Here is a 24,543-nt window from a genome sequence, read left to right as displayed (position 1 = left end):
GTGAAATAATTTTGAACAAGGTGATTCACATACCTGTACGTTTTACTATATCAACGATTCGTTGCAAAGCATCGAGTCGTCTCGGGACTCGTCGAGTGGGAGAACCGGGGGCGCCAGGCGATCCTGGAGGTGATGCGTTGAGTGGACGACTTTCATCCCAATCTAACACGTCGTGAAAGGAATGCTTGCGACGCAGGCCACCTAGTTGAAAGATAAGAATTTGTTATAACAATCTAATAGCTACAGCTTTTTTTAAGTTCTGAGGATTGGTTATAAATAAATTTACCAGATTTGTATGTATTTTTATTTTCATCTAAAGAAATTTTACCACAAAAATTTCGGTAGCGGCTTCAAAGACTTACTAATTAGCAACTATTGATAATTAAACTAAATAAACTAATCGAAGTCCACCTGCGCAAAAGTAAGATGTTCACTCTCATATCGTTACTGTAACCCAACCTTTTGAGTAGGAAGAATTAAAAATTATAAATTGTAAAAAATAAAACTTTATGTGCCGAATAGAGGACTAACCCATTAATAAAGGTTTTGAAATATTTTTTGTGTTATAGCATTTGCGAATAAAGGCTTCACCGCCAAAGAGTTACAGGTTGCTGACTGGTGCAGTACCCATTAACATCTCCGTTTTTTCTAATACAAAACTGTTATCATGATAAATTAACACATTGAAATGATAAATACAAATGTATTTTATTCAAAAAGTAACAGAAAGACACTGCGGGCGCTATGCCTATACTAAATTTTTACCATATTGGGAGGATAAAAACATTCCGTTTAAATAAAGCATTGTAAGGCATTCTGAATTTTTTATATAAACAGAAATACATAACTAGGAAGTCTACCGAGTTGTGTATTTCTTAATACTGTTAAAATTGGAAACTAGAAACTGTAATTGTAGTTTTCACTACACTAAAACAAATTAGAGTACTTTTCTGTTAACGATTGTAAACAATACCTTATGCATTCTTTTTGCTAAAACTTTCTTGTTACGAATTCATTATTTATTTATAACCTACCTAATAATTCTGATCGCGTGTTGCACTTTTTGCCTATATACTTTCCTATTTAAAAAAGGCACAGCATTTTTATCAGTTCAGTAGCTAAATCCCAACTTTTCACCTCTATTTGCAAAAAATAGATAGCTCAAAAAGGAATCTACTTTGAAAGAAAAGCATTACAAAAAGATAGTATATAAATCAATTAAAAAAAAAAACTGTAGAATTATTTATAATTTCATCCTTCTTACTTGATGGCAAAGTGCAACTACTGCTCATGCCGTCTCCCATTTGCTTGTAGGTTCCGTTAATTGGCACTCCGAGTTTGGTGGGTTCTGTCTCCGGTCTTTGGATCTGTTTGGACGAAACAAAATGTATTTACAGTCAAAAATGAAAAAAAATATATTTATTCATTATTATACGTAATCTATTTAACTATATTTGCCGGATATAGTTATTATAAATTTATTACAACCGCACTTTTGTACTTAAGTACACAGGTACCCCCCAAAGATGCGCTGTAAAATGTAAAAACCCGCCAAATTTTAAGATCACCAGTTAACTCGGCAAGGAAAACAGGCAAACCATAAATTTATTCAAAAAGTCTTTTTCGTCACGGTTTACAATTGTTTGTTTTAAATAAAATGAATTGTTTAATAAAGAAAAAAGTGACTTGCAGTAGGGTCACGTGCGGCTATTTTTTTAAAATCTAGGTAAGAAACAATATATGTATATGATTTCAGATGAATAGCATCTCCGGTGGTAGGATTAAGTTATGTTGGCTTAAGCGCTTAAAGAGTGAAAGGGTGAAATTTAAGGTTCTTTAAAATCTCGTGCACAATAGTTTTTGAAAGCCCTAAAGCAGACGCTCGTTTGCAGACGATTATAGTTGATTATCGTGCAAACTAGTTGCAAACACTATTAAAGTTTTAGTTCATTCTCAACGGGCTGCTGGGCTGTGGCGTTGAGTCATTTGCTGCCGAAATTATGGTCCGGAATCTCCGTACACATGACTGTATCAAATTACCACTCGGAATATCACGCAAACTCCGAATTTTGTACCGCAAACAAAATCTGCGACGAACTATACAAATCATTGTTACTAAATAGCCTAAACTAATAAGGTAAGAATGACGAAGTTAACGCAATTTTACCTCTCAATTCCCATCTCAGCGGTTACAAAGAAATTTAAAATTTAAAATTCTGACACCAGACAACCTATACTCGATATCGAAATGTTAAACAGTTCACATGTTAATTAAGTAGGGGAAACAAGAAATGAATCCATATCTTTATTCAGATCTACGGGTTAAAGGTTTTTCTCTTTTAAACAAAATTAATTCCTTATAAGAGATGAAAGTGACTTCGTGACATTATTAAGACATCATAATATTTATTACGCAATGTTTGTTATCTGGTATCTTATACAAATTATTTCACTTATTGGAACGTCTTAACAATATAAACATATAATTTGCCACTATATTGTCACATTTATCGTGTAACTATAGGCATGTATTATTTAATAATAACAAAGTAATTTGAATTTAAAAAAAACAGTGCCCTTTTTTGGCCGATTTTGATTTTTAAACGGTATTATATCTTAATCTAAAATGCTATTTTAAATGTCTTAAAGGTTTAATCACAGATCCATATAAATTATTTTTATTCAGGAGGCCCATCGCTAAGTCTCGAATCAGTATATCACTATTGGCAACACATATTGGTCAGACTTTCCTCTTTAGACATTGCGGCATTTTGGACGACAAGAAGTATATACATTGCGTGATGATAATTGTAATTTGGTCATATATATATGTACAGTACCGGTACATTTGATTTCGAATGGTAACAATATTAAACTTTTATAAAAATAAACCTACTCCCTCATGCATAAAGAAAAAAATGTTCATTTAGTATATATTTTATCTTCACAAATGTACAATATATTATATTACAACTTATTATTACCTGATGTTTATCCAAAATGTGGTTAAGTTCTTCGACAAAAGGTGTTCTATGAGGAAAGATGGGCATCTCTTCCGGCAGCTGTATATCAGGCTTGTCAATATCGACCAAACATAGAGCAGCTTCAGAACCGACGGTGAAGTTTCTTGGTCCATTAGGACCAATACTCATGGCAACGCTGTCTGCATGGAGACCTATATCCATAAATTTAATTGTAACTTTTTCCACAAATAATTTATCTGATAAAAAGGAATCAAATATTCATGTGATGTGTAGGCAAATTGTAGATTGAAATGGACACTAATACCTGCTTGTAAACAGAAATAAACCTTTTGGTTTAATAGGTTCTTGTATTAATTTGTACATTAACTAAAGGAATATACTATATGAAGCAAAATTTTTAATCGAAAAAAACAAAACTTCTCAACTATACTGAACATAAATTATGAATGGTTTGGTGACAATTATCTGGTCATTTTGTGTGTGGTTAACATGCGCTGCCCTTGTCAGTGTTGCCGTGTAAATAAACAGTAGGGAGTAATATTTGTATAATTACCCATTACAAATGGAACAGGTGCATCAAGAAAATGATACAATGGAGCTGGTAGAATCGGCACATATACGTGGGCCCAGGAAAACGGGAGCAAAAGCGACACTATACACTCAGAAACGAGCATCAGTTTGTTATAATCTGTAAAATAAGTTGTACATATTTAATACTAAAATACAGTGGAAAATTTCACAGAACATAAAATAATGTAGTATGTTTCTTCAGTTTTATTGTTATCGTTATATTTATGTTATTCTAGCTGACTCGTCAGACGTTGTACTATCTTAGCCACAAATAATCAATTCTAACCTTAAAAAGTAATAAAAAAGCGTATTCCAAAAACTGTCAAATTTTAGTATAAAGCAAGTTTGTAGTGTTTTAAACAAATACTTATAAAAACTTTCTAAAAAACCTAAGTTTTTTTAATTTTTTGATAAGAAATTTGGAATAAAAGCACTAAAAAATAATAAAATAAAATTTGTTATCAATAAACACAGACCATTCAGATTCAGTTGTTGAACAATAATATAAAAAATATCAGAGACTGTCAAATGTGAAGTATCACAAGTCATTAAAACAGATCAAATTTTCATTTTTATATTATGAAAAGGAAATGAATTTATTTTAACATCTAAGTTTTTTATGCTAATACATAGAGATACTTCTATTTATAGCTTTTCTGTAGCCACTACTGCCATTATAAGAACATATAGCCAAAAAGAGGCATTATCACTGTTAGGAACTAATACATTCATTGATGACAAAATTGCAGGTTCGGCTATAGAATAAGCGTGTTTTAAGTTGATTTTATCAACGCTTCACACAAATATCAAGATGAAAAAATATACCTCTCTTTCTCACACGAGATCCATTTATGGCAGTGAACAAATTAATGACAGAATAATCAAAGGTCGAAATAAATTTTAACAATTAATTAATGTTTATGTAATTGTTCTTACCACTGGACCTAAGCAGTACTTGATGCTCTAGAAGGACACATGTAAATAATTGTACTACACACTCCACTCCTAAAGTAGAGAACATTACACGTAAGGGATAGTCTAGTAGTGGTAACTCATCTGGGGGATTTGGCATTCTTATCACCTGAAACAAGTTAGGCATTACTTTAATAAAGGCATAGGAGTCGGTTACACATTTTAATAAAAAAGAATCCTAGTATATATCATTGCTATTATGAGATATTTCAATTCCTTCACATTAACTGATAATTAAGCAAAAAACATTTAGTGCAATTTAGTGAATAAAAATACTTACAACTGGGATTGGTTCAAGGTGAGGCTCAGATGGTGGAACATATAAACGCAGTGCCTGCCCACAAAGTGGGACCGGCACTTCATACAACAAATTATAAACATAAGATTCAGGACTTAGCCCCGGTCCAGGCTGCCTTGGCAATGACCTAAACAACCAAAAATAATATGTACATGGATTTTTAATCAAAGTTTACTAAAGTTCATGTAATCTAATATATTTATGTTATAAATTCAATTTACAAAGATAATGTTTCTACACATATATGTCTACTAACATTATGATTTCCACACTGTCTGGTATTTATTTTGTAAAATATTACTACTACAATATTTGCAGAAGCAAATGAGACAAGAACTAATATTAGTAACTTATTGAAGCTCACAACAAAATTTCTTGGCTACATAATAACTAGATTATGCATTATACATCTATGGAAAACACAACACCAATAGCTAAGAAACTTCTATGGTGTTGGTGCAAAATGAGTGCAAAGTCCCCTGGTTCCAGAAACCAACACAAAGAGACAAGGCAAACCAAGACTACTCTGAGATTTATTTTTACTGACAAGAACATAGTACATGCTTTACCGAGCTCCTGATGGTAAGTCACACTAGCTAGTCAAATTAAAGTACTCAATTTTGGCACACTTAATAAACACAAGTATATTTTTGCAGAGTATCTAATCAAAATGTAAAAAAACCCAATAAATTTATAGTTATATTATTATGCAGTACTATAGACAAATATATAAAAACAATACTGAATTTACCATTGTACACTTAATGCAATTTTAAGAAACAAGTATTAATCAATTTCAATATAATTTATTATGTACTCACCTAAATAAATTTTCTAAGAACAATTGCGCTACTCTAACATAGGGGTATTGACATATAAGCGCTATGCTTTTAGCAACATATAGTTTATCTTTGGTTATGTCATAATATGTAAGAGCAGCTCCTGTGTGTGGTGTGAGTTTGAAAGAACGAGGTAATGATCTGGAACTCTCTTTGCCTGAAGACTTTCTGTGTCCTGGGGGTGTTTGGCCACTTGACAGTTCAGTGATATACATCGCCTAGAAATTGTAATCATTTGAATATATACAATAATTCTAACAACAATAACTAAAAGCCATCTTAAATGTACACTCATTATTTGAAGATTATTTTGTTACCATTAACTAAATATTTAATTATTAGTTCAGGACCTGTCATAATTATAAAATTATTTTAAAATGAAATTAATAAAAACATAAATAGAATTATAAAAAGAGGAAAATGTGAAATAAATTAAAGTTTCAAGTCAATGTGGACCATGCAAATAATTATAACCAAATTAAATATTAAACTAAGATTTAGAGATACGTAAGTTTTAGGTTAAGTCAATGGATAATATTAACTATTATGCACTAATTATTTCAACATAATAATTAATAAAAATATCAAAGTAATCAAATCAACATTAACATAATATTGTGAATGGAATGTAAAATTAACCTATATTTCATGATATTAAAATATAAGTAAATTTGAATTTGGCCTAGTCTGTGGCTAGCTTTCACTTATCTGTAAGATACTGTCTACATAAAATTAGCATATAGATTTCAAACTTGCAAACCTAATGTGATTAAACTGTTATTTTTCAAATATGACAATAATTGAACTACAAAGTTTAGGCCATAAAAAATAAAATTGTCAATGGTTTAGGCCACAATAAACAATAATTTTGACATGTAACTAGCAACTATTTTTAATTAAATCAATTACTTATTATGACCCCTAAAGTACTTTCTAGTGCATACCATTGTTTACCCTTACTACATACATAAATTCATATCATGTCTTTAAATGTAGTTATAAACATATTATGCATAAATAACACTGAAGAAAAAAGTAATGTATTACACATGAGTTAACATAAGTAACATACACAACAAATACCTGCAAAGTATGCATTGCGCTGCATATATTTCTGTTTCTAACTTCTTCATAAAAAATGAGACTAAATCCATAATAACGTGAGGCATTTTCACGGGTTACTACAAAACTATGAAATTTTGGCTCTAGGGAGTGTTTCTGTGTCCTAAACTGCAAGCCAGCAGGCAAACAAAGCTGTGAAAAACAATTAGTTACAATGTATCATACAATAAAAGCATTTAATTATTTTCAATATAGGTTGGTTTTAATTTAAATAACCATAGTATTTGGTATTTTTTAACTAAATAAAGACAAAGATGTGTTTTTTATTATTTACATTTTTACATGATTACACTTACCATACATACTGCATGCTCATCAAAAGGGTTGCTATGTATATTGTCTGGATAGTGAGCTAAGATTTTTCCTTTATACGAGCGATCTAGCGGAGATATATGCAAATTATCACCTAAAAATAATGCTTGTTAAAGAAATAGTAAATAAGACAAAAATATAATTATAACTACTAATATTCACCACAAAGTCTATCTGGTTCCAATCCAGAATCAAAATCTAGTCCACATATAGCAAAATAATCAGCAAAACGGCATCCCACCGATAATTCGGAGACGGACATATTCATATCGACCCGTTATTTATTTGAGACACTTTCTCTTCCAGTAAGTTTAGAAGATTTTGACGCAGCATTGTTTAAACCTTATCTCTGTTTGACGATATCCATAATGATATCACATATTTAAGTAACAACTATTGTGCAAAAACGATTAATATTTACAACAATTAAATTAATTTAGTTGCACATAAAATCCCATTCATAATACATTCTTCCATTCGCAATCACACTGTCAAGTTACTGACAACTTTAGACAACTATCTTTTTTATATGTAAATTATAATAGGTTTTAAATTTTTAGTAGAATTATTTGTGCTTTTAAAAAAATTAGCAATTAAAATATTTGTATTGTTTTTATGATCTAAATATTCAATGATTGCGGAATACTACTAATTATTTAATTTTATAATAAATAACAACAATCCATGTTAAACTAGACTTAACTGTTATTAAAAAAAACTTATTAAAAAAACACGTAAAATTATAGTATCTAAAAGGAAGTCTAATGTTTGTATTAAGAAAAACAGCTAAATGATTAATTTATGCTCTAGCCAACGTTTTTTCACATAAATTATTTGTAATGCAATTTCGCACATAGTTTTATTTATACACATATTTTCATGTTGGATCTAAACAAACATTTTGAATGTGAATAAACTTTACTTTGGGATGCGAAAATATTAATCATAACAACATTATTAAAAAATATACTGACATGCTTTAAACAGAATTTAATTCCTCAAAAAGGATCTTAAAAAGGAAAAAAGATATTTATTTTAACGTACTGTTTAAATATCTACTTCATATTATTAAAATCGTAATTTTATATGAACACTGATGATCTTGTATTTATGTTGTACATCAAGCTAAATTAGTTAAACTTGAAACTAATAAGACAAAATATGAATATAAACTTTTATCACAAAATGTTAAAAGTAATTTTAAATATAAATGTAGCGTGATTTTATCGCGTGAGTATGAACAGTTTTAATTTGTGTAATAAAACCAAAATTGTCTTATAAAATTTAACCAGAATGTTTGTATTTCAGCATAATTTTAGGCACTTTTTTGCATAGAGAGTCATAAAAACGTAAATTATATTGATTAAACTTTTAATTGTAATAATCTATAGTAGAAATTTGTTGCGAAGACATAAGTAATGGAGCTTTTAACCAATTACAAATGTTTCGTTACTATTCTATGTTCTTATCTGCGTTATCAATTTTGAATTCAAAAGGCGTGCCTGTATTATCTTTATTTCAATTTTCAATGTCAGTTTGTGGGGTGTGTGAGTGCTCTGATTTTTAGTTTACATAAAAAAATATTTAATTTCCTAATTTTTTATGGAATATATGTTGATATGCGTGTATTTTTTTATAAACTTTTGAGTACATATCATAAAAGAAGATAGTGTTTACGAACAGTAAAAATTATATTTTATTAGTAAAAATATTTTTGCTTCGTTAAAAGGTAAGTTAAACCTAAATTTACCTGTATGTAAATCTCAATCTTTAACATTAGCGTCTTTTTATGTATACTTAAAAGGTATGCAATATTAAAAGTATTAATAATTAGTCAGTAGGTTATGATTCACTCTTTAGAATTTTCTGTTTGCAGGGTGCAATTACCTATATGAATTATAGTTATTTTTATTTTATTCAACTGTTAAAATTCTATTTATTGTTGCGTTGAAGTTTTCTTAAGGAATTCACAAAATTAAAAATTCTAAGTAAACTTAAAAAATGATTAAGATTTAAAATACATTTTTATTGAATTTATTATCAGCTTAAGCAACATAATGCCGATTTTGTGAGCACAAAGCGAACAAGATAATAACGCAGAAATATTTTATAGTATTTATTTTGTTAGATTTTTTAATGTATAGAATATAATGTTGGATAAAATAGTATTAAAAAAATTGAACATTTTCTTATTGTTACAGAATGCTGCGAGGAAGAGTGCAACATATGCTTCATTGTTTGTTGTTCATGACATTTATTTTTACCTTCTTAGTATTAGCAGGTGCTATTAGCTTAGATGATAAAGAGAAAAGAATAATTGACCCCTGGGAAGAATATGGAATTTATGGAACAATTACTCTATATTTTCTTAGACTTCTAACATTACTTACAATACCTCAAGTTCTTTGTAACTTTGCAGGGCTAACATTTTTTAATGCTTTCCCTGGTAAGATAAAATTGAAAGGCTCACCATTACTAGCTCCTTTTATTTGTATTCGAATAGTTACTAGGGGTGATTTTCCGAAACTTGTACGGGATAATGTTACCAGAAATATGAATATGTGTATTGATGTTGGTATGGAGAACTTTATGATAGAAGTTGTGACTGACAAATCTATTGGCTTACCTAAACATAGAAGAGTTAGAGAAGTAGTTGTGCCATCTGAATATAAAACCAAGACTGGTGCACTTTTTAAATCTCGTGCATTACAATATTGTTTAGAAGATGATGTGAATATTCTTGCGGATACTGATTGGATTGTTCATTTGGATGAAGAAACATTGTTGACAGAAAATTCTGTTCGGGGTATCTTAAATTTTGTATTTGATGGACAACATCAATTTGGCCAAGGTCTTATTACATATGCTAATGAGAACATTGTCAATTGGTTAACTACTCTTGCGGATAGTTTTCGAGTTGCTGATGATATGGGAAAACTTAGATTTCAATTCTACATTTTTCATAAACCATTATTTAGTTGGAAAGGTTCTTATGTTGTAACACAGGTTAGTATTAATGAAAATACATACATGTGTAAAAGTATACAATATGAGTTGTAACATAGGCATTCTTTAAAATACTAATTCTCTTCCAGGTTTGTGCAGAGAAAAAAGTGTCATTTGACAATGGACTAGACGGGTCTGTAGCTGAGGATTGTTACTTTGCAATGAAGGCTTATATGGAGGGTTATACTTTTAATTTTGTTGAAGGAGAAATGTGGGAGAAATCACCATTTACTTTATGGGACTTTATGCAACAAAGAAAGCGTTGGATCCAAGGTATTCTATTGGTGGTTCACAGTCAAGAAATTGCTCTTAAATATAAGGTATTTTTAGCAATATCCTGTTATTCATGGGTTACACTGCCACTGTCTACTAGTAATATGTTATTAGCTGTACTTTGTCCAATACCATGTCCACAATTTTTAGATTTTACTTGTGGATTTATAGGTGCTGTAAACATTTATATGTATATTTTTGGTGTCATAAAATCTTTTCCTATACATAGATTTGGACCTTTAAAATTCTTGTTGTTTGTTTGTGGTGCATTAGCTACCATTCCTTTTAATATTATCATTGAAAATGTAGCAGTTATCTGGGGTGTATTGGGTAAAAAGCACAAATTTTATATAGTTAACAAAGAAGTCAAAATTCCTGTGACCGTATGATTTTTTATATTCATAAATTAAAAATTTTATAGTCATTAGTTAAGTGCACAAAATACTTAAAGAATTTGAATGTATGGTTGAATAAGATATAAAGTTGTTTTTTTTATGTTTATGTTGAATGTTTTTATAGAGAACTGAAATGTTTTTTTCTTTACCAAAGAGTTTAAAATAAAATGGCTATTGAACAATTAATATGATAAAGACATAGGTTAAAATCTTACAACTTAAATTTGAAACTGATTAATTTTACTGTGAATAACTAATGCAATTTGTATGTTTAATAATTTCTGTTTCATTCCAATCTGTTAAGAATACTACCATCACTGTTATTTTTATTTTAAATTTATCCTGATTTTAAAAGCGATATCTCTAACAAGCACAAATTTACCGGTATAAAAATATGCATTCATAAAATAATTACTTATTTTTAGATAATCTCATGATTTTTGGAAAAATCTGTGTTATTCTAAAAATAAGGAACTGATTATAGTTATCCAAACTTAAAACGAGACCATGAATAAGAGACCATAAGTTAAATAAGGTACTATATTGAAATAATAAAAATATTAATCAGACTTATGATTTCTAGACATGTTTATGTAGACTAATTTATGATTTATGTGATAATTTTGGGTATGACATACTAAAAATCGGTTGGTTTTGTCTGATTCAATAGCATATCCTTCAAGGTCATTTCAATAATGATCCTGGTGTATCTTTGTATAACTTTATGTATGAAAACATTGTTTATTTAGTTCTATAGTTATTCTGTATCGCACATTTTTTTTACGAAAAATGTACTTCTAAAATCCATACAAAATTTGGTACAAGATTATGGATAACAAAGAGTAAGCTGACATCCTAAAATATATATAACACAGTGTTATACTTATATAACTTTTAAGAAAATTAATTGACGATAAAAAAAAATGTAATGTAGAAGCATTTTACAAAAACTAGAAGGTTATGAAGCACTGATTTCTTGTATAAACAATAACCAAAGTTTAAATACGTACAATATTTCATAAAATTATGGAACTGTCTTATAAATATTACATATATATATGAATAATATTAAGGAGGGAAGCACAATGTTAGTTCCTTATGTTTTTAATTGAAAATTTCAGTTTTGCAATATTTATTCTCCATTGTTTCGATAGTACTGAAATAATCCCAATCTATTTTTTTCAACACAATTTTTTATTTTATTTAATTTAAAATAAAATTTTCTAGCCTTTTTTATTAAATGTTTGGTACATTTTTACAGCTTGAACGATAGTTTTCTCTTACAGTAATTATTATTTTTTAAGTCTCAAATAGTAATAAATGAATGGCTAACAGGTAAATAATAAATTCTAACTTTGGTTCTTACCAACAATAATATAGTGTCTTTTGTATTCATGTCATTATTAGTATTGTGTATTAGTATTAATGCTAAATAAAGCAAGTATATATCTAACCAGTATTTATAGGCAAGTTCGGAAAACAGTAGAAAATTATTAGGATATTGTCTGGTCATATGTCTAAGGAATCAGTATACTGTAGGCAAAGTTTTAGTTTACTTCACACCACATTTCATACCATAGTTTTATATGTACATACAAAGTTAAGAAGACCTTCCAAGTGTAATGGACATTTCAAATGTAGTTTAAAAGCAGTAAAGTTGGTAAATTAATAGGTAATAACTTTTTAAGAATTTAATTATATTTCTATAATTTTTTCATGTAGGCCGGTAATGGGTGTGAAATGAAATGAGTGTGAAATGAAAGAGATATCTTGATAGTTTTTAACACATCATATTTAAAAAAATTATGTATTTGCAATATGCTGCTATATTAATTAGTAAACATCCAATATATTAATAGAAATAACTATTATACAACTTTTCTTATTTATGTATTTATCTCTTCAACAGCATTACTACTTAACTTATTACTTAACAACATAATATAAAACTTGGCAATTATCTCTAATGCAAATAAATTTATAAAAAACCTAAAATGTATAAACAAACATTGACAATTTCAACCATCAACATGTAGGTAATGCATTCCAAGTTTGGACACAAGCGAAATTCTAAACTCACTATTAAGAGTCTTACCGAATTTTTATAAATTTCAATCTGTTACACAAATACGTCTTTTTTGCTGTGTACATAAGAATTATCATATGACTATTATATTTTAAAAAATACCCTAAAACAGTATTATTAGTGGAATTTGTTTGAAATTGTTATCCAGAAAAGATAACAATGTTTCAATTATTAATTCTTGTGCATAATAAACAGGTAAGTATTGTGCTTTAATAATAATATTAAATACTGCATTAATGTTTAAAAAGCGATGACTGCATACCTTATAACTAGTACTTTGTGTTAATTGGTTTTTGTACTACAGTAAGATGAAGATAATGAAGGGTGATTAATTTAAAATGTGCAAAATATTTGTACTAATGCATAAGAATGTAAAAGAAAAGAAGTGTTGTTAAAGGCATTTTAACTGTAATCCATGAAATTTTGTGATGTTTTTAACATTTTCAAGACTTATATTAAAGACGCTTTACACAATTGTCTCTTTTCTAAAAATATTGTGTTTACTAAAAAATTTATATTTCATAAAAAATACCATGACACAGTTAATTTTATCAGTATTGCTGTTATGTTCGAGAAAATTTGTTTTTTTTAGTGCTTCGAGTGATCTAAAAATACTACTGTGTGTGTTATAATTTCATTGATTTTTAATTTTTTGTTGTCTGCATGACTTTTTTGTTGTATCTTATTAAGAAATTGATTTATCACAAAAGTGACACGATAATCAATACGTACTAATTGCTGGGGCAGATTTCAACAATTAAATTGATTAGAGTTTATTCCACTATTTCAACTCTTAATATTTTTTTCATTTGATTATTTACAATGTTGTACCTGATCTCAGAACTTATCCATTACCTGGTTTTAGTTTTTTCATGTAGAACAGCATTTTAGCGAGAATTAATTTAAACTTTTAAAGTCACAATATGTTGTTTAAACATGTAACTTAATTGTTACATAGTATTTTTTTGTAATTTGATTAATATACATATATTATTTAATGAACAGTTCGTCTCAATAGTTTATTATTATTATTTAAATGTGATTTTAGGCTAGAAAAATTGTGTGTAATTACAAACTATAACTTTATTATAAAAATAAACTTAAATAAAAATATTGTGAAACGTGGTAAATTTTATTTCAAAGATTTTTTATTATAACCTAAGTATTTGTTTCCTAATTAAAGCAAAATTTTAAAATGAATTCAGTTATGCTGGACTCCCACCGACTAAATACCCACGGTATTCTTTGAAGCATTTTGATAAAAGTGCGGGAAAGCCTTCACATACTCCCGTTGTTTCGGCGGAGGTTTCCTAGTGCCTCAACGTTTTAGGACAATTACTTCTGCGCCGGCGCGGTGCCAGGACGTATGAGTGGCGGATTGCTTTAATTCCGCCGGACCTTGTGAGGATTGGAGGAGAGCGTGGTATAATTTTCTTTGACATCCATGAGTACAGATCAGGAGCTCTGATGTTCAATATTTATAGTAGAATATTATTTTAACGCTTCTCGACCTTTCATTCTGCACCATCACGCTAACGAAAGCTAGCAATGGTCCACTATGTCGATGAGTTCTCAGCACAGCTCAACCTAAACTGGGTACTCTAGCGCGTGCTGGGTCATATCTCAGCAGGCCTTCCTGCCTCAGGCAGGTAATAAATACAGATTTAAAATACAATATTTTTCCTATATCTTTAGGCATGTAACTATTAACGTTTCGGTTTAAAGGCGCCTTTGGGTTGGATTTACTGGATTAATGAAGCGGTGTAGTGTTATAATTAGTAGTGTTGACAAATTATAAAAAGTAATGAGACAACTACATACATGTCTGCTTGTGCGTAGGAACAATAAAAATAGTTCTCTTAGTTAATTTATTTATGTATGCGTTTGAGCAGCCTCTGTAATTTTTTAAGTAAAATACCAAACCATAAGCCGATTAGAGCCCTAAGTCCGACGAAGCTCTAAAAGGTCGGATGGTTATCAGCACTCAACAAAATCGGACATACCCTAGCTTGTGTAATATGGATAGATCACTTTCTAATGTGCAGGCCATATCTCTTGCTATGAAGTGAAGGCCGCGCTCGTCTTAACATTTAATAGGTAAATAAAAGAAATAAATTGATTAACTATCACTTCATGATTTATTCTTGGGCAATTTTGATAAGATAACATAGTAAACCTTTGCGTTATGCGGCATCAAGATGATTACAATATGATAAACCAAAGCAAATTATCAATACTTTGAAAGACTTCTTAGCAAATATTATTTAAAATTGTTTAGATAAGAAATAATTTTTTCGTTTATTAAAAAACTGCGATATTTTATTAAAAATTATGGAATATCAAATTTAAATCGTCATATTCTAAATAACACTTTCAATCTTCTAAATAGCCGGTCACGTTAAAAAGTCATTAACAGTGTTCGATATACTCGTATTTAAAAAGATACCACAAAACTAGATCAATCTTGTTCGGTATTTCCAAGTTGATTTTATTTTGGCGTGTATATTAATGCACATTTGATTACCTTATAAAAAACAGGAAAAGGAAATTTTGACAAATTTTCACGACCAATGATAGCTTGTTTTTTTAAATAATATCTACAACCGAATCGTCGTCGGCATCAAACCTCTTAGCTCGGCGCAGTCCAGCGGGGCTTCGCACAAAAAATTGCGAGTCCAACAAAACCGCGTCATTGCACTTAGCCACAATACTCAGCGGGGTGGTTTCTTTTGGACCTGCGGGTCCACGAAGCAGCTCTTTTATTTTAGACAAAACGCGGTCATGCCCGGCGGTTAATAAGGGACCGGGATCTGAAAGTACCAGTCAGCTATTTGGGACTTCCACACCCGTCTGGACAGTTTGGTCTAGAATTCTCCTGTCTGGAGAAAGGTGACTGCTGAAGCGGCCCGACTTGCCATCATGGCTGCCGATCTGGTGATTACTGCGACGGCAGCCTCATTGATGGTAAGGTGCGGCGTTCTGTGTTATAGGGGACCCCGCACAGTTGTGCTCCAAAAAACTCAAGGTGGGTTTTTTTTAGCAAAAGTAACAGGGTACGTGGCCGGTGGGTCGGCCCAGACTTGTGCGCTGCCGAGTGACTGGCGATCCGCCCTTATAACTGTTCCGACACCGTCTATCCCTTCGAGTTGCGAGTGAAAGAGAAAATTATGAAAGCAAGAGAGAATGGAAAGGGTATCAAGTTGTACAGGGTGAAAGCGCACGCGAGGTCGGGGCCTATCAATGAAGACCAGAAAAGGAGAAGAGCCCGTTTTATTCGTTAAGCGACAAATAAGGCAGGATACGCTTTGCGAGTGGAATAAGATGTATGTGGAAGGCGAGATGGCTTCAAAAACGAGGAAGTTCTTCCCGGACGCCGTGCCGGCTTACCGCGCACTGCCTACAGTGAAGCTGGGCATGGCTCTGGTCCACATGTACACGGGATACCGGGGATTCGCTGAGTACATACATAGGTTTAAACTCAAGGGGAGTCCTTCGAGCACCTTTGACCCAGCTGTGGACAAGACCGTGGTGCATGCAATGAAAAGTTGTCTCGTATTCGTGAAAGAAAGACGGAAGTACGACATGGAGCTCGAAGAAACGATGAAAAGTGACACCATCGCCTCTCTCATGGAAGACAAAAGACACTGCGAAATAAAAGACATTGTCACTACAATTATAAAGCAGGTGATCAATAAAAATAAAACGTAATTATAAAGTCGGGTAAAGCTAGACGGTAAACAATGTAAATAAAGATAAAACCAAATAAAAATAAGTGTAAGAACAAAATTGTTAACAATGACATCAAGTAATGTGGTGAAACTTTCTTCAGAGGTGATGTGTGTAAGGATTTTGAACAAAAGTTTAGCGAATGGAAGAAAATGTAAAGGCTGAAAGATGATATATATCACTATGGTTGAGATTGAGAAGGACGAGAGAAAACAATGCGAATAAAAAAGTTTGATGAAAAACTCATTAATATCAAAATCTTTGTTATAGCTTTAAGATAGTGAAACGAGAGGCCTCCAAAAAGGAGGGCCATCATAAAAAAGGCCGCCGCAATAGATGACGCGCTTCGAGAACCGCTACCGCAACGGACACAGTACTTCGACAAAGGTCACCACAACACTATTCCAATTCATTATAATGTTATTCATTTATTGTTATTAATAACTTCCAAAGCAAATGTTTTTACACTGCGATTTTTGGAACACTTATGTATAACAAGAAATGTATTAAAAGCGAAAAGTCAAGTGCGTTCAGTATGTATATAATTAAAAAGTTGTGAGAAAAGTTCCATAGCATTTTAGGCGAAAATTCAAAAATATTTTTTCAAAATTAATTTTTATCTTACTATAGATAGATTATACATATATAGTGACATAATGCCGTTGCTATAGAAATTTTTGGACTTCTGGTGGATTAAAAAAAAACGCGAAAAGTTTTTTTTTTATAATTTTATTTTATATCGCATAGGTGCTTTGCTTACATTTTTTTTCCTTTGTGTTTATTGAGCGCAGGAAGGAGGGAGAGGGATTGCCACAATTTGATATGATCTTTCTTCTCCCAGTTGCGAGTCACGCGACAGTCTTTTATTGTATACAATTTTTCTTACGGTGACAGTACGTAGTTATGTCCTTGCGTATTTTTAAGTGAATATGAAATTTAAATGTATAAAAAATTATGATATATCACTACAACAAAATTATTTATAATGTTTGTTATATTTTACTTGAGGCCGAGATCCAAGCGCTACGGTCTATTGAATGTCTTATGGTTTAAAACAATGTGCCGGACGAGCCCATTAAAAGATTTTGCAGTAGATTTTTTTTACAAGGTCTGGCAAGTTGAATGGTTATATACCAAGGTTTTCGCAAACGATTGCGTGGTCTAAAAAAAGACTTACCTTTAGAATCGAACAGGAAACGGTATTTGAGAAGGTGAAAAGTCTGTACAGTAGAGCCGTCACACGAGCAGGAATCGCTGTTAAGATGTTAAGAGCAGTGCTGTACCGCTTGCAGAACTCGTGCCCGCTTTGTAGTTGTGCGAGACGGAATGATGTTTTGATAAGTTTGTACAGTTTAGTCGTCAGCGAGTTTTGCAGAATACTATGGTGTGTCGACACTGAGGAGAGTTCTTTTATTTAGCTTGTCAAATGCGCGGATTCCGCTTTTAACTATACGAATTCAATGGGAAGAAAGACGTACGCCCGTGTAGAGTGCATTACGGTGGAGGTCTTAGTTGCCAAGTCAGCTGCCTCGTTACCGAGGACACTATGAACTATGACCCAAATCAAGTTTAATGCAGCAGACGTGCGTGCGTGGCTAAGGACTTTACGGGCTCCCTCAAGGGACTTTCGCTTGGATTGTAACTCGTCAATAACACCCGCTTAGCATTCTGACATAAGGGTGCCAGAAGGTCGGACCTCGGCTTGGTTAGTTGTTATTGCTATGACCAATAAGTCATATAGTCACTATAGTCACTATTACCGCTTCGGAAAGCGTTTGCGCTGGGAAAATAGTGGAGGAAGAAACTTTAGCAATGCTTCTGTCTATCTATCCCCCCATCATAAGAGGGTTGATGTCCCCTGTGTTCTACGATTCGACATCGTTTTTGATGAGACGAGATGTGCTAGGTGTCATTGTATAGTAGGCGGCGGCACCTGAAATTAATGAGTTTGTGTAAAAAGAAATGAATTGATTTCCGTTTTAGGAACTAGACAAATGGTGGTATTTCCAGGTCGACATGCAAGTCTTCATTACGTACGTACTACTACGCACTCATTGCCACCGCATTAACCTGTTCAGTACGACCAGGATTCTGTGAATGACGTGCGGATTGGCATGCACGAATCATAAACTTGCCTATGTGAGAACGGGTCTGCGACCACACTATGATGCGTTAAAAGTTAGTGTAATATTCGCGATACGCAGAGCCAAAAAGGACTGGCACACAAATGCTGCCAGTTACAGGGCCGCCTTCCTTAATGCTCCTAGCGACACAAACAACTCTCTTAAACAAGAGAGTCCACATCTGGTTCATTTTAAATATCACGCGTCCTACATGCCCAAAATTGATATGAAAACAATAAAGAGAAAAATGGTAATTAAAAATTACTCTAAAAAACTTATTAACTTGTAAAGACTTAAGGTCTCTGCCATATGCGAGGTAGAGGAAAACTGGACATGAAAATAAACATTATATTATTATCTGATGTTTATGGTAACTTCGTGTATGTTTATAGATTTTATTGTTTTCAATAATATCAAAAGACGGTGTTAAAAGCTATAAAATGCATGTGCATTTTTAAGAATATAAGAGGGTTTTAGTTTCTAGTAAAAAAAAAAGAAAAATAAAGACAGTGCACTTGATGTGACAATAATAAAATAAAGAGAAAATGAAGGATAATATATTAATACCGAAACCGCTGTACCGTGCCTTAGGTGTTTCTGCCTAGTCGCCCTTGGTAAGGCGACAGCGGTTTCTTACGAATTAATAATGGGTGCTATTCTGTCATTTTGTGTAAACATAGTAACATTCATTTAATTCGTTTAAAGAGTTTTTTCATTATATCGACATATTTTTCCTAACAAGAAGTTATCCAAGCTCAAGAAAAAAAGTGGGGGACTGTCTGGAGAGTATGGTGGGTCATGGAGACTTTCCTGTTGTACTACTTATTTTATAGCCTCCGTCTATTGTGTAGTTAAACGTTATCCTGAAGAACCAAGGTGCTAGAACCATGTGATCAGTTGCGGTTGGTCAATGGCAAACTTTTCTTTCTTTAGCAATTATCGACAATCGTATTAACATTTAAAATCAATTCGAATTTTGAATTAAAGACCAGCCAACTATTTCCAACCCAGTTGATATTTGCGATCAAAGTTATCAGTATTAGGAATAGGACATTTTAATACAACAGTACAAATTGTTTAGTTTTTTGTTTTACAATAATTTCATCGGGCATGTTTCTGTGTATAAGTCTTTGAAGTGAAATGCTAAATTTTGTTTTGAATCTTATAGTCTTTATAGTAAAAATTATTTTTAAAATGTTTGTATTTTAAAATCATTTAACGAATCTCTTAATTTCTAGTTAATGTGAAGTAATAGAACAATGTTCACTAAATATTAATTTTTCACTTTATATGTAATGTGATTACGTAATTATGAATCTTTTAAATTAACTGTAAACATTTTTTTATTTTATTTTTACACTGAATATAATTTTGTTCCAACTATTACATAAACAGTGATATTTATCACTTGCACACGCAAGCTAAGTCCATTGCAGGTGTTGGAAGGTATTTTTATGGGCTCACATGCGTAGTTATTAATACTCCCACATAAATTGTTGAACGTCAATGCAAATAGAATGTTGTTATTCCAGTAAAAAAATAACTTCATAATTACAAAATTTATTGTAAGCATTATGTTTTGTGTTAATTTTTATAATGTAAGTATAGTATAGTATAAAGACTTTTTTTTAACATAAGAAAAAAATCACCGACAAAAATAACTTAATAAAATACGGTAAGTGTGGTTTTGATCGCAGGGGTTGGGCCGTGTTTAGTAATAAAAGTTTTTAAATAGCACTAATTTCATACTCGTTAACTTTTGTTGTGTTGTCTTAAACAAGATATTGCACTCTTGTACTCTTGTCTATTTTAGCGATTTCACTAACCAGTGATTCTTTCGAACAGGTACACAGTTTTTACCCACAAATACTTCATATTAAAATTTGCCTTGCGGTCGTTCATTCCTACAGTTTTTTTGCGTAAAGAATGTATTTAATTTTCAGTGACCACAAGTCTTACGATGCCTCGTAACGAATCAAGGGGTTGTTAATTAGCCAGTGCGTGCGAATGTATGTCTTCAAATGCCAACGCGACCTTCTTAGTAAGAACAGTTTGATATATCAAAATAATTTCAAAATGAACAGGACGTTTACGCATATCGATCACAAAACTGTACTGTATGCGCTGTTGAAAAACTGTATTATATACAGAATGGTATTGCGGCGGGAAGCACAAGATGGGGAGCATATCCTCCCTTACGTCAACGACTTTTTATCTCATTTCGTCAACATTTTCGGCATTTCGTCTTACATTATTTGCTTTCGCATTGAAAATTTAACTGGTAACAAGAAATTTCAAATAGTAATATAGTATTGTCAGCACTGTACTGTTAATGGCAGTAATAAAGAACAGAAATACATATCCGCTCTAAGAGTTTCCAGCTATCTATCATATGCCGCGGTTGCGAGCGAAAAATACTTATTTATAGGTGTATTGTTTTTGATTCTACTTAATTCTGGATTATCTTAAAACCGTGTATAGTATCTCTCTGTAATATTTTGTAAAGCATCATATTTAATACCCTTATATTTAAGTTGGTTAATTTTACTTTTATATACCGATATCTTTTGAACATGATATAAGCCAAAGCAATAACATTTGGGTTTATGCAATCCCGCGATGCAGCTAAGTATTATATTCACAAAACATTTATGAGTAAAGAGGAAATATTTTTTCAATTCTATAAACTAATTTTATGACGTCTATTATTGTGAGTATGCCTTTTTTAAAATCTTAAAAATGTGTATTGATTTGAAGCTCTAATTAGGACTTAAGTAAAGACAAGCAGGTGGAGTGGTTCCAAGCAGACAATACCTACCTACTTAGGTTTATAGGAAAACAATCGCGAGGCCATTACGTTAAGTGCAGGTTGGATCGATAGCAATCTATTAAAAGTTTGTGGACAACGATATTGATTGAAGAGCTTATTTTATTTACCTTTGGTCTCAGGGGTCCTGCTGATGGAAAAATTGCTGGTTGATACTCGAACTCATCCGACCTTGTAGTGTAACAAGTTTAGAAGCATTACATATCCTCTCAGACATGATTTAAAGTAGATTATGGAATGGCAATGTAAGAAAACTAATTGAATTATCGGTTTTTTGAACGCTAATATCTAATTTCAGTAGTACCAATCACATGAAAGATGTTACAGCTCCTCAATGAATAGATTTATATAATTAATATCTTTCGAAAAAGTCATATAAAGAATCCGTGTAATTGCCTGGTGATTTTTCGAATTATATTAATATTTGCTGAGAACGCTTGATACCCACAGACATCATTTAAATGTTAAAAAAAAAATTCAAAATGTTATCATTAACGTCTCACGCACACTGATAAAAAACGAATGTCGGTATCAACTACACTTTTATTATTGTAATTTCGATACACGTGTAAATTGAAATTATCAATCAACATAATATTGATTAGATATATTAATGTACATTTACAAAATATTTGTAAATAAAATAGGGCTTTTTAAAATTCTTGCTTCTAGTTTTTATTTTAATGTGTATATTTTTAGAATAGGCGAAAGAAACAACTTTAAAGTGAATGATAATATAATTATCTTCCAGTTCGTCAACTAACTTAAACAATCCATGTCTACATCAAAATGAGTTAAAGGATCCAGTAACTAAACGATTTTCAAAACACCCGAGAATACTGAAGCAATAAGAATGCGACTAACATTCATAAAGTATATTTCCATTTACAGTTTTAGAATATGCTTTACAAAACAAAGTACGAGATAATTAAATATTAGGTACTCACGAGATCTCTAAGAAGTCTTTTTTTTTAATTTAACTCGATAAATAAATTTAGATTTAATAAAATTTCAAAACTGCACATAGAAACGCTTAAAATTAACAATCGATGTGAAACTATTGTGAAAGCAAATTAGGCAACCAGCGTAAGGTGATTTTGATTGAAACGTAATCCACTTAATGTCCATAATCACAGGAAACGAGTGTTTTGTTTTTCGATTTGTTTTAGAGATCTGTTAAAGTATTATAACATTTTTTTATGTATACCATGTATTGACAATAATTGTATTATGATGCAATGAGACCAATTAATATACGATGACCTTTAAAAAGTCAAAATGCTGTAGTTTTGTACCTTTGGAAGAGACATTTTAGAGAAACATTTGAGAGATATTTTAAAGTTACTGAAAAAATCCTTCAAATATTTATAATTTTGTTTGATTATATTTTTATGAAATAATGTGGCAAATGGACAATTTAATTAAATATGTTTTCACTCTAACGTTAAAAAACGTGATATTATCAATTGAGTTAATATATTAATCTAACATTAAAAAAAAAATTAGCGAAAGTAATGGTTTATTTCTCATTTTCGATAAGATAGTAATTAAATTTGTTAAATATTTAAAACAATGATGCTGCTTTCACGAGAACAAGGACAAAAACCGGCAACGGTGAAGAGCGTTTCACATAAAGGCCAGATGGTCAAACTCTAGTTATTGGATTGTACTCATGCTTTATCGAAGTTTAGTAGTCTTAAGTTTATTTAATGAAACTTAGTTAAGAGTAGTGTATTATTTTGGAATAATGCTATCTACCTTCATGAGTTTTTCTAATGCCCGATGGTCCAGTTGTGTATAAGTATGTATCCTCGGACCTTAATATTTTTAAAACTGACCTGTCGTCACTACACACTCTTTAAAGGGATTAGTTAGTGGAAGCCACAACTATGCGTTCGTGACCCGTTTGGTGTCCACTGCGCATGCTTATACATTATATTGTATCTAAGTTAACTTCATTTAATTTAATAATAGTACTTGTAGTATTAGTAATCTTTTACCAAGGGCATAGTATGACAGTCGAGTGTATTGGTTTCAAGAGTTTAGATACTGTCGTGACTCCTAGCGGCGCTGTGGACAGCAAATCAGATGCGAGTGAAGTTCTCCAAGTGTTGTGTAAACTTTGTTATGGAGTAGAAGCGGAGTAGACAGTGGCGTTATTATGGGTGACAACGAAGATGAAGGGTGAGTAGATTTTTTAAACTTCAAGTAATCTTATGAGTATAAGTAGTAACTGACGCTAAATAGAAATGTCTATATGATAGAAACTTGATATTTTTTATGTACATGGTTATGAGCTACTCGTATTTGTATTTTTTTGTCATTAATATAAATGTTAATGAACGTCTGTTAGTTCACATCTTATTTTAAAGGCCATTCATACTGGAATTAACATAAAATGAAGCTGAAACGATTTCATGTTTTATTTGAGGTTTAGTTACAATTGGGTTTTTCTATTTGTAGATTGGCCATTGATCCAAAACTGGGCTATCGTGTTCGGTTTCCCAGTCACATCATGCGAGAAACGTGAGTTCTTTTTACTCGCAGAAAATCTTTCTGCATGCGTCATAGAATTTCTGACGACGTGAACTATTTCCGTTTATTGCCGTAACATTACAAATACACTTTGCAGCTTTTTATACAAATATATCACTAGCATCTACAATGATTGGTTTTATTCAAATTTCGTTTTTTGTTGCTGTCCAATTATAAACATTTACGTATTTTTAATTCTCTTCGCTTTTTGTGTAATGCATACGCTATTATTAAAATGTTATATTGGTTTCGCTGATAAAATAAACGATCACAATTTTACATTTATTTATAATTAATTTTATGTTTTTGGTGTAATAAATATTCTTTTCTTTGAGCTTTAGCACTTTGCTATTTTCTTAAGTTTAAAAAGTTTTTGCTATAAATTTAAGTATGCTTGTTGCTTACTAAAGTTTTTCCATAAGCAGATTATCGAGGTTGATCAATGCACATGCAACTGTAATGTACGGTGCACATA

At 31.3% G+C, this 24,543-nt stretch overlaps 2 protein-coding genes across 4 annotated transcripts in view; one reads left to right on the top strand and one right to left on the bottom strand.

Moving 5' to 3' along the window:
• pns (pinstripe) overlaps nucleotides 1-7,554 on the bottom strand; it is a 28,170-nt gene extending 20,616 nt beyond the window's left edge. For 2 of the 3 annotated variants that reach the window (XM_068771429.1, XM_068771431.1), the window contains exons 1-10: nucleotides 7,260-7,554; nucleotides 7,082-7,191; nucleotides 6,747-6,917; nucleotides 5,646-5,881; nucleotides 4,807-4,951; nucleotides 4,491-4,635; nucleotides 3,538-3,672; nucleotides 2,985-3,175; nucleotides 1,265-1,367; nucleotides 34-201 (exon numbers count right to left, since the gene is read on the bottom strand). In XM_068771429.1, coding sequence (XP_068627530.1) covers nucleotides 34-201; nucleotides 1,265-1,367; nucleotides 2,985-3,175; nucleotides 3,538-3,672; nucleotides 4,491-4,635; nucleotides 4,807-4,951; nucleotides 5,646-5,881; nucleotides 6,747-6,917; nucleotides 7,082-7,191; nucleotides 7,260-7,365 — 1,510 coding nt within the window. In that variant the 5' untranslated portion in view covers nucleotides 7,366-7,554. Of the gene's footprint in view, nucleotides 1-33; nucleotides 202-1,264; nucleotides 1,368-2,984; nucleotides 3,176-3,537; nucleotides 3,673-4,490; nucleotides 4,636-4,806; nucleotides 4,952-5,645; nucleotides 5,882-6,735; nucleotides 6,918-7,081; nucleotides 7,192-7,259 lie in introns of those variants that run through there. The other variant, XM_068771432.1, reaches the window with a different exon arrangement.
• A 1,079-nt stretch (nucleotides 7,555-8,633) lies between these two features.
• On the top strand, nucleotides 8,634-10,905 carry egh (beta-1,4-mannosyltransferase egh). Its single transcript, XM_068771792.1, has 3 exons — nucleotides 8,634-8,826; nucleotides 9,299-10,103; nucleotides 10,193-10,905. The coding sequence occupies exons 2-3, from the start codon at nucleotides 9,300-9,302 to the stop codon at nucleotides 10,763-10,765; spliced, it is 1,377 nt and encodes a 458-aa protein (XP_068627893.1). The 5' UTR covers nucleotides 8,634-8,826; nucleotide 9,299; the 3' UTR covers nucleotides 10,766-10,905.
• The last annotated feature ends 13,638 nt before the right edge of the window (nucleotides 10,906-24,543 follow it).

The sequence above is a fragment of the Battus philenor genome, unplaced genomic scaffold, assembly GCF_028537555.1.
Source record: "Battus philenor isolate CCGP_79_NKW_IND1 unplaced genomic scaffold, ilBatPhil1.0.hap1 SCAF_4, whole genome shotgun sequence".
Classification (NCBI taxonomy): domain Eukaryota; kingdom Metazoa; phylum Arthropoda; class Insecta; order Lepidoptera; family Papilionidae; genus Battus; species Battus philenor.
Note: the sequence above shows the minus strand (reverse complement) of the source record. Positions and strands in the feature narration are given on the sequence as shown.

What these genes read in the sequence shown, in the direction of transcription:
- egh (XM_068771792.1), top strand. Translation starts at nt 9,300, where the DNA reads ATGCTGCGAGGAAGAGTGCAACATATGCTTCATTGTTTGTTGTTCATG. An exon ending in GTTCTTATGTTGTAACACAG is followed by an intron (nt 10,104 to 10,192) that starts GTTAGTATTAAT and finishes ATTCTCTTCCAG; the next exon opens with GTTTGTGCAGAGAAAAAAGT.